This window comes from Solenopsis invicta, chromosome 1 (genome assembly GCF_016802725.1).
Source record: "Solenopsis invicta isolate M01_SB chromosome 1, UNIL_Sinv_3.0, whole genome shotgun sequence".
NCBI lineage: Eukaryota > Metazoa > Arthropoda > Insecta > Hymenoptera > Formicidae > Solenopsis > Solenopsis invicta.
The window spans coordinates 24,490,585-24,500,483 of record NC_052664.1 but is presented as its reverse complement, the minus strand read 5'-3'; the positions used below and the strand labels follow the sequence as shown (position 1 = coordinate 24,500,483).

General features: G+C 29.3%; 2 protein-coding genes across 2 annotated transcripts; one reads left to right on the top strand and one right to left on the bottom strand.

Moving 5' to 3' along the window:
- The first annotated feature begins 799 nt into the window (after positions 1–799).
- LOC105202080 (LETM1 domain-containing protein 1) lies at positions 800–3,940 on the top strand. Its single transcript, XM_011170465.3, has 4 exons — positions 800–1,164; positions 1,245–2,238; positions 2,334–2,483; positions 3,448–3,940. The coding sequence occupies exons 2-4, from the start codon at positions 1,516–1,518 to the stop codon at positions 3,625–3,627; spliced, it is 1,053 nt and encodes a 350-aa protein (XP_011168767.1). The 5' UTR covers positions 800–1,164; positions 1,245–1,515; the 3' UTR covers positions 3,628–3,940.
- Positions 3,941–4,839: 899 nt separating this feature from the next.
- Positions 4,840–9,865, bottom strand: LOC105202081 (zinc finger CCCH domain-containing protein 3). The gene is made up of 7 exons (XM_011170466.3): positions 9,656–9,865; positions 7,815–8,706; positions 7,655–7,743; positions 7,378–7,546; positions 7,137–7,295; positions 6,254–6,449; positions 4,840–5,747 (listed from the first exon to the last, which is right to left on the bottom strand). The coding sequence occupies exons 1-7, from the start codon at positions 9,717–9,719 to the stop codon at positions 5,319–5,321; spliced, it is 1,998 nt and encodes a 665-aa protein (XP_011168768.1). The 5' UTR covers positions 9,720–9,865; the 3' UTR covers positions 4,840–5,318.
- Positions 9,866–9,899: the final 34 nt, after the last annotated feature.

Here is a 9,899-nt window from a genome sequence, read left to right as displayed (position 1 = left end):
ACCCATAATTGTTTCGCCGGCGTCTGATGTCTCTTCCCAAGCTTCCTCCTCTTCCTCCTCACGGTCGCGCCATTACTGCTTCTTCATGGTGTACTCGCGCAATATTCGTGTTAATTACTTGCACATTATATAATCGAAAAGTTCGTACAACATACATTGTACGACACCCCGATGAAAGAATAATACGAAGAATGATTCCACGAAATTTTCGACTCATCTGACACTGACCCACTCGATCGCAAAGACACATGTCGATGACGTTGATTTCCCGTACCAAAATATGTTAAAATATATCGCGCGTGGCACTACACGTCGCACTCAACTCGAGAATTTCGCGCAATACGCACTTGATTCCGTTCTAACGCGTTCTATTCAACATTCTCCGTATTCTACTGTACGAATAACGCATCTTTCGAGATATTCGAGCGAATTCGTGCGAGCGCGCGCGCACGAGAAAACGGCACGACAAGCACACGATCGGCGGTCGCGATATCGCGTTTCACAAACAACACAATCGTTTCTACATACGACACCGTCACCGCATCAAAACGATCGTTTGCTTTCAGCACATTCAATATTTTCACCCTCGTATTTGCTCACAATTCCAACTCAACTCAAAACACGCAAGTAATACACGACACACGCAGTATTCGAGCAGCGGCGGAGAAAAAGCTAAGATGGCGATGGCAGCACTGGCGCCAGTGACGGCTAGGGGCGCCTCAGCCATATCATATATCTTTATATTCTTTACCTTTTTTTGCCTTATTTTGAGTGCAGAAAGCATAAAATAAAGTCTATTTTTTTTAACAGAACTTCTTGCACTGTTTATTTTTCCTCTTTTTCTCTTCTTGTCGGAGAAAAGAAAAAAAAAGAAGAATGATGCAACAACAAATTTAGCTGAAAAGAACAAACCTAAGGTGCAGTAATAAAAAGCAGATCTTAAATGTATGTACTTACGATCTATCGAAACTTACTATCGAAACGTGAACAAGATTGATATCCTGAAATAAATTGTCCTGAAATTTTTTAAAGTGACTGATTCAACCAACCTTTGTATTTTCATAGTATTTTATAATATTATATTTGGCTGTGATTAAAAAAAGCGTAGCCGACTTTGTTTCCAATTAAATTAAGCTCGATTTGAAGGTTGAGCTCACACTCGAAGTAAGTATCATGTATTACGATCGTATATAACAACTGCAAATATAAATATAAACATTATACTTTTTGGGTAACGTGAGCAGCCAGTAAGAGCAATTTACAGAAACGCAATATATTAGGCATACAATTATTAAAAATAGAGTACTTGAGCATACTGAGATAGGATGGACATAACTGCACATAATTGAACACAATTTTTAATGGATTACAATAAATTGAGATTTATTAATATCAAGAAAAAGTTTCAACAATTTTCCCGGAGCTGAGAATCTTCAGAAGTAGAAGGACAGTTTTTCAGAATTTTTGATTGCATGAAAATTCATTATTTTTTGGGGGTAAAGGAACAATCTTAAAATGTATAAGATGATATCAAGGACTGCCTTGCCCAAGGGCATGAACATGTTGGAGCCTTTAAAACACACTTCAATACAGCGGGGTCTTGTGAAAGCAGAGAGGGAAATGGAAAAGACAGGCAAAGTGGCCAACCTAAAACAGTACTGGTTCAGCAGGTACATAAACTATATCAAGAATTACGAGAGCACGCTGGAGCAGAAGTTTCCGCGTACAATGCAGATGTATCGCGTGTTCAGCGTTGGCAGCAGAGATGTGTACACAGACTTGAAAAGGTTTGTCACCGCGGTAAAGAGACAGGGCTCAAATGGCGTAGATTGCTTAACACGGGAGGAGCTGCAGCTGATGCACACGATGCCGAGGGATCTGCGAAAGCTCTCGCCGTTGTTTCTGCTGTCAGCTGTCCCGTTTACGAATTACATTATTTTTCCCTTAGCTCTGTACTTTCCACGTTACTTACTGACCTCACACTACTGGACACTGCAGCAGAGGCTAGAATTCATGCTGTCTGAACATAAGGTGAGATTGAGGCACAACAGGCCATTGTTCAGGTGTATGCAGGCAGAGCTTAAAAGTATCAAGGATAAAGCACTCAGGATCAAATGGCAAGATGCTATAGCTTGCCTAGGAAGTGGTACACATCCAACCACCAAGAATATTGTAGCTTGTTCCAAGCTTTTTTCAGGCCCACCATATTCCCTTGATAATCTCAAGAGGAGACACCTGGTAAGCCTAGTAGTACGAATAGTCGTCACATTTTTGAATGTGAATTTATTCTTCTTTGAAACCTTTTGATATATACAGACATATGTGCCTTCCAGAAAGAATTATTGGCAATACATGGTATGTCACTGTGGAGACCTTTCAAGAGGAAAAGACTGATGGAAAGGGGTATGCTAATATTACGAATGGATCGCGCTATCGTACGAGAAGGAGGAGTAAAAGAAATGTCTAATGAAGCAATGCGATGGGTAGATACCTTTTGTTAATTTCATGCCTTCAGGACAGTGTTGGATATTGATCGATTAATTTAATTGTTAGCTACATATTTACAATTAAAAATATGTACAATCATGATGTAATCAATGAAAATTGTCAAATGATTTTTGTATAATTAAGTTTTCGCTTAACTAAACTATTCAATTAAAAATTAATGACAAGTACAATTGACTTAATCGATTATATAAATAACTCAAACACCGTTGATTAAAAAAATCGTTAATTATTAATTTTTAATCATTCTAAAAATTATATTTATTCTAAAAATTATATTTTTGCGAACAATTACGAATTTAAAGAATGTGCTTGTGATATCAAGATGTTCAAATCGATATTAGTCGACAAAAATTATTTTATTTATTAATAGACTCAATTTTATTTATTAATTATAATCAATACTATTCTGTTAATGCTAGAAATTAGTGACTACAAATACCTATTGATAATTAATGATTATCTTTTTAATTACCGGTAGTTAATTATTTTCAATGAATTAGTTACAATTACAATTTAATATCTATTCATTTTATTGATTACAAATTTATAATTGATTAATATTGATGATTTATTTCAAGTTAATTAAAAAATTTTACTTGTTTATTATAATGAAGAATTAAATGTTTAGCCGTAATTATTAATCGGTAAATCAATACAATTTTGCCAAACACTATTTTATTACAAAATATTATATGTATATGTACATACATACATTTTTAGTACGAAAGAACTTAATCACTCATTTTATTGCATTTTACAAAAAAAAAACATCTTTGTTATTTTTACATTGTAAATTTTATTTTATTTTGTGAAAAAATTATTTAAAATACTATAATTTAAAATTTAGCAAATTTTATTTTATATAACATATACAATACATGTACTTGATATGGTACACAAAATATCTCAACGTTGTTTTATTATTAATTTATTTTTCAGGCATTATCCTTTAGAGGTGTAAATCCTGCAAATATGTCTATAGAAAGTATGAGAAACTGGCTTGAACAATGGTTAATAGTATCTGCGTTAGTTGACCAAAATAATATATCTTTGTTATTACACAGCCCTATTTTATTAGCTTATAATCATTCAACAAATTGGATTCTTATATATAACTGAAAAAAGAGAACGTCTTAGGATTTTTTTAGCTTTTGCAAATTGTTTATTTTAATATCGTTATTCACAAAAGTTTACTTTGGGATTGTTAATCAAATTAGCGTCCGATCTATTTCAACCATAAAGTTTATATTATATATTTATAATTCAACTTTAATCCACAATTAGATATTTTTTCATTTATGAATATAAATAAATAGTATTTATATTATGCGAACAAATTCGTTATATTTATCTCTGATACGTATCATCATTAAATAACCTATATGTGTAAAAACAGTTGCAATATATTGTTTTGTACATATATGTAAAAAAAGTTTGAGTCTATGTTTATAAATTGTAACTTTTTATATATTAATAGAAATTAATACAAATATAGAGAATAAAAGTACGAATTTAAGAAATTTCTTTAATGACAATTATAAAGTTTAGTTTGTTGCTAATTATAAAAATGTTTAATATGATAAAAATTATTCTAATGGTGTTTATACCAAAGAAATATACACAGCATATTTATGTTGGAATGGTTGTATTTTTATTTATTTAAATATACAAATTTTGTTCACGATTATTTGTACATATAAAACATAAACGGCATATCTGTATGTGTATGTATGTGCGCACGCGTGCGCGCGCGCGCGTGTGTGTGTGTGTATGTGTGTGTGTGGTACGTAATTATCGCATTTTATTTACATAAGATCTCCAACTTATATAAAAATTTTATGTACAATGAAAAGTTATAAATCTCGTTATCTCAAGAGAAAATAAGAACCAATCTAATTTACAAAATGATAAAATAATGAGAGGAATCAGCAATATTTTAGTATTAAAAAATGGCAAATCAATTTTTCGAATAAAGGGGGGAGGGGCGGCAGTCATCTTGTCTGTTCAGCTCATGACGAATCTAAGCAAATATCTTATAAGTTTAATGTAAATCGAATGTTAGTAATATGGATCAAATAGCTTAAGTACCGGACGGCCGTCGGTTTTTGATTATTCTCCTTCTGATTGAGTTTCTTAGATACATCACAAAATGTATAAATATTCGCATTCCTATCAGCTAAAGATTTGTAAAAAAGTTTCATGTTAAACTGTGTTCCCGATATTTCACATTTGTTGAATAAGTAGAATGAAAATAGCTCAAAGATTTCAGATAATACATAATACATGATAAGATTGTAAAAATTTTTTTGTTATCACAATTCATAGAAAAAGTTTGTGAAATGATAAATTATTTTTTATTATATGTATTTTTGTAATATATATTTACAATTTGTAATATAAATATTTGTAATGTATTTATAATATATCCGAGATAATCGACCGTTGGGGTAACAATGTTCTAGATCTAGATATATCCAGATATCAATACTTGATATATCACAGCATGTCGAGTACTCGTATATTTAACGTTACATATGAAAGTTATTAATTTATAATAGAATGTAATAGTATTCTGTTCATTAAAAAATTTCATCAAAATAGAAAACGATAATAAATTTAATTTAGATTTTAAATAACTATATGAAAGATCTCTATAATTTCATAGCAAATACATAATAATCGTTAAAAATATGAGATCTTCAAATGATACATATGCTTTAAATGAAATAATTGCTTTGATTTAATATAATAGTTACGATCTTAAATTAACTTAAAAGATTTACTAAAAAATTAATGTATACAAATATTAATTAAAGATGATCAATAGGGATATAACCGCCAATAGAAATCTTCTTTTTTACATTATCACGATCATAAACCGTTATCTCTAATTCACCTTGGTTGTTTTTCATTAAAGATTTATCTTGTTTAATTTCGTTAACGTTAATCTGCTTTACAGGATCGATAATTGGAATCTCTTTCTTTTTTTCAAATTCTTCAGATAAACTATTAGTTAGTTCATAATATCTTAATCTGCTTTCCGAGTTTGAGATCTCAGAATTACTTTCTGTGACAAGTGTGGCATGATATTTTTGCGCATCATGCGTCTTGTTCAAGTACTTAGCGCTTTTTTCGGAATTAGAGGAATGCGATTTATGAGGATAAGGACAACACTCACCTTTGCTGCAATTCCCCGACTTGTTAAATTCAGGACAAAGATACTCATGGCGTCGTTGGCACTATAGGAGAACAAATCAGTACTCTACGTTTTATAAAATATTATTACAAGTCGTTATGACTTTGTATAAGGTATCTGGTTAGTATAATTAAAAGATAATCTTAAATCTAATCTTAATAGAGTATCGTTTTTTTTCTTTTCATATAAATGATCTTAAACTCATATTTACAGACTATATGAATTGATTATCACTTAGTTACAAGTAAATATAATTTCATGTCTTCATACTTTCTGCATGTTAATTATTAGATATTATCAATCCTAATTAGTTTATTTGGCTCTGCTATAAAAATTTGTACTTTGTACGATGTTATAATTGATTACTTATGACCCACAGACCATATACTATATTTGAGATCTTATTAAAGAAAATTTGTATTATAACAAAAATTAGATAAATAAATTGTCATACATAGATTAAATGTAAATAATCTATGCATAGATTACTCATATGATAGATAATCTATCACATGAGTAATCAATTAAAATACAAGAGAATGTAATTACCTTATTTCCCTTAGCACAATATCCTTGTAAAAAATCAATGCAGATTGAAGTGTTTGAAGACACTTTAACATGAAGATAAGGACAGGCATCTCTTGTGCAACAGCCATCGAGAAAGTACTTGCATGTAGGCATCTTTTCAGGTCCAACATCATGAGATAAAGAACATTTGTTCAAAAAACACTTTCCTTGTAGAAAACTGGAGATATTAAAAAAAAAAAAATATGATTTTGCATTTGCTGTTCTGAAGCTTGGTTCATCAAAAAAACTTTTTATAATTAGTAGTATAATATATATATGTGCAGAGAGATTTATTTTAATGTAATGGAATAATTTTTGAAGAAATAAATTGTTTTTGAAAAAAAAAACCAACAATTGTATATAAAGATACGAAAGAATGTATTATTACAACTTATCACAACACTACAAAATTAGAACAATAAATAAAGAAAAAATTTAAATATAAAAATAACAATGCATATTAAATAAACAATGTATTTCAATGCTACAAAATATTAAATAACTCTAATTATGAAATCAAAACAGAACTTATAGAAATATTTTATATACATCTTAATGTCAGCTACAAAAATGTAACAAAAATTTGAATTTTTATTTAAAAAATCAAGTTGATTTTAACATGACTTTGGAAAAACAGATTGCCTTATTATCTTTCCTTAAAAATTAAAGTTTTTGTTGGAAATATATATTTTCAAAACATACATTATTTTTCCAAAAATCATGTTTGATAGAAAAATAAATTATCATTTAACAAAATTGTAATAAATATCTGCGTTATACAATTAAAAATATTAATAAAATTATGCACATGTAGAAGAAATAGAAATAATGATGAGAATATATTCAATGCTTCAAATTAACTTACTTTTTGCAGAGTGACACCTGTTTTTTATCATGTCGTTTAGGACATTTTCCATTTTTATGGTTTGGACAAGATCCAAATCGTTGAAAAATCAAGCAAGGCTGATTATTCTTGTGCATTTTATTTCGTAAAATTCGTATGCTTCTTTGTTTCGCTTTGTTACTGAAAGAAAAAAATCAAAAAATTTGTATTAAAAAAAAAATAATGAATCCAATTTAAGTCGTGTATAGAATATTATATATACCTGATACTATTTTTGTAAGTGGTTTTCGGAATTACATTGAAAGTATATCTTGTTTTTTTAACAATGTCCGTTTCTGATGTGCGATTTAAAGTTTCTTTGCTCGTTCGTTGTTTTTTATCATGAAGAATAACACCAAGCTTATCACTTTTTCCACTGATTGATCGTTTTCCTGATTTTTCATAGAAAAATTATTGAAACATAAAATATTTACAAATTATAAAACTATATTATTATACATTTAACATCAATGAAACAAAACGTGAAACTATGCACATACGTTTCAATAAAGAGTTTCTTCGAATTAATTTATTTTTGGAAGCTCTATAGACAATACCACCAATAGTAACAAGTTTCTTTGTGTCGCTTCTGTAACACAAATTTTCCAATCTCGTAAGTTGGTTTATAATTTATAGATATAACAGTATTACATTACTTACATAACTTTTGCCATTTCTAAAGGCCTTTCTTTAACTTTTGATATATGTAATGCAGTTCTATCTATTTTATATTTAGTTACTTTAGATTTGTTATTAGATTTATTAATATTTGATTTTGACAAATTAGTTATTATACTTGTAGATTGTAATGTATTATTTATTAATGGCTTCATTTTCATGACTTTCTGCGATGTTGTCTCACATTTTTTTCCCTTTATCTCCATATATTTTGATGATTTACGTTGATACTGTAAAGAAGTTCTCGACGAGCTTTTTGCAGTAGACACTCTAACAAGCTTGCTACGTGATAAAAGTACAATGCTAGAATTACTAATCTTCTTAGGAGAAATCTTTCGATTATCAATATTTTTTACAAGTTTCAATCTCGAATAAACAGGTTGTTCTGTTGTAACTGATTCTTTAAAATTTGATTTTTCCTTGGAAGAAGATAATTTCTTCAATAATGTTGGATTAACATACACAGACCTCTTAACATTTGCTTGCCCTGTATTATTTACATTTGTTTTTGTTGTATAAGTTGCTGTTGTCATGTTTATGTTATTTTGTAGATTTTGATTAGAAATATCATGCATCATTTTTGGATTAACATGTATTAAAGGTTTGGCATGGATATTTGGATTGATATGCACCGTTGGTTTTTGTGGTTTAAAATTTGGATTAACATGAACATTTGTAAAACTTGATTTTACATGTACATTTTTAGTTGAACACTCAGGTAACATTTTGGAGTTCAAAGGAGAATCGCAAATCAGGTTCTTTGAATCTGACTGAATGTTCGGCTTTATAAATTTAAATTTTCTGTTGGAACAATTAGTCTTTTCACTGGACTGCAAAATTATTTGTGTCTTTTGTCTGTATTGCTCTATCTGACCTGTAAATATACATAAGATAATTAATGATACATAGTAATTTCATATTATCTAACAAAATAAAAGGATTGTTCTATCCTAATAATAAAAACTACTTCTTTAAATATTCTTATGGGAATATAAATTTGTATGTAAAAAAAATAGTTTATGATAAAAATCAAAAAACTTTAAAAAATTTATCATCTTAATCATAATAAGATACCTTACTGTCTGTGTAATAAATATAATTTAGAACAAATGTATTTCTATCGAGATACAAGATATAAGGAATACACTGAACTAATTAAAAACCAATGTATACAAAACATCATGCTATTGTGCCATTATGTTGACATATTATTAAATAATTACAGTTTTCATATCTTAGTAGTGTTTTCAAAAGTTATTTAGAATTAAAATTGTATTTTTGTTTTTGAAACATCTGCAAATTTTATCGACACTTTCAAGCAAAAATGTAACAAAATCTTGTTAGGAAAATATGGTAACAAATTGATAGCAAAAACCGTGCAAAAAATCTATCTAATAATCATTTAATAATCATTTAAATGACTACTCTATTCCATTCAAATGGTTGTAAAATAACTTTCCGTTTCTGTTGGCAGATTACATACACTTGATGAACTCTGCTTGTGTTCTAAAGTTCACTGCCAGTACTGAAAATCTATGATATACGTAACGTGAACTGATTTTTAGTACTGATGGTGTATATTGGAACGCAGCATCTGTCAGCAAAATGCAACATGGTTGATACTAATCTGTTGCAACATTGTACTTGAATTACGTCGATTATCAAACTATATGTAGCTAATATTTTATTCGTTGATACCTATGATTTTAACAAGAATACATTTTCCAAGTAAAATATTACGAATAATGAACAATCTAACCTGATTTTCCGTTATTCGGAATAAAGGTCAAAACTAACCTGTCCCCAGAAAGTTGCAAACTTACTTTTTAAATAATAAATCTCGTTCAATATGTTAACTTCTGTACTTGCGGACGATGGAACTCCCATTGTTAGAACTTAATAAACGGATCGTAAAAAATGTCTCGACCTTGACGTCTACTTTTTTGAAAAAACGAGATCGTGTTCTTCGAGTAATCCTTCCTTTTTTTTTTACTCGCTAGCTTTCTCTCTCTTTCATTCTCTCTCTCTCTCTCTTTCTCACAAGGTTTGTTCTTTTTCTACAACCCC

Bases quoted from the DNA above. Each gene is read 5' to 3' on its own strand.
- LOC105202081 (XM_011170466.3), bottom strand. From the start codon at position 9,719: ATGGGAGTTCCATCGTCCGCAAGTACAGAAGTTAACATATTGAACGAG. The intron at 7,744-7,814 runs GTAAGTAATGTA...TTTGTGTTACAG, and splicing joins TTAGAAATGGCAAAAGTTAT to AAGCGACACAAAGAAACTTG. The intron at 7,547-7,654 runs GTATGTGCATAG...ATGAAAAATCAG, and splicing joins AAGAAACTCTTTATTGAAAC to GAAAACGATCAATCAGTGGA.
- LOC105202080 (XM_011170465.3), top strand. From the start codon at position 1,516: ATGTATAAGATGATATCAAGGACTGCCTTGCCCAAGGGCATGAACATG. The intron at 2,239-2,333 runs GTAAGCCTAGTA...TGTGCCTTCCAG, and splicing joins ATCTCAAGAGGAGACACCTG to AAAGAATTATTGGCAATACA. The intron at 2,484-3,447 runs GTAGATACCTTT...TTTATTTTTCAG, and splicing joins CTAATGAAGCAATGCGATGG to GCATTATCCTTTAGAGGTGT.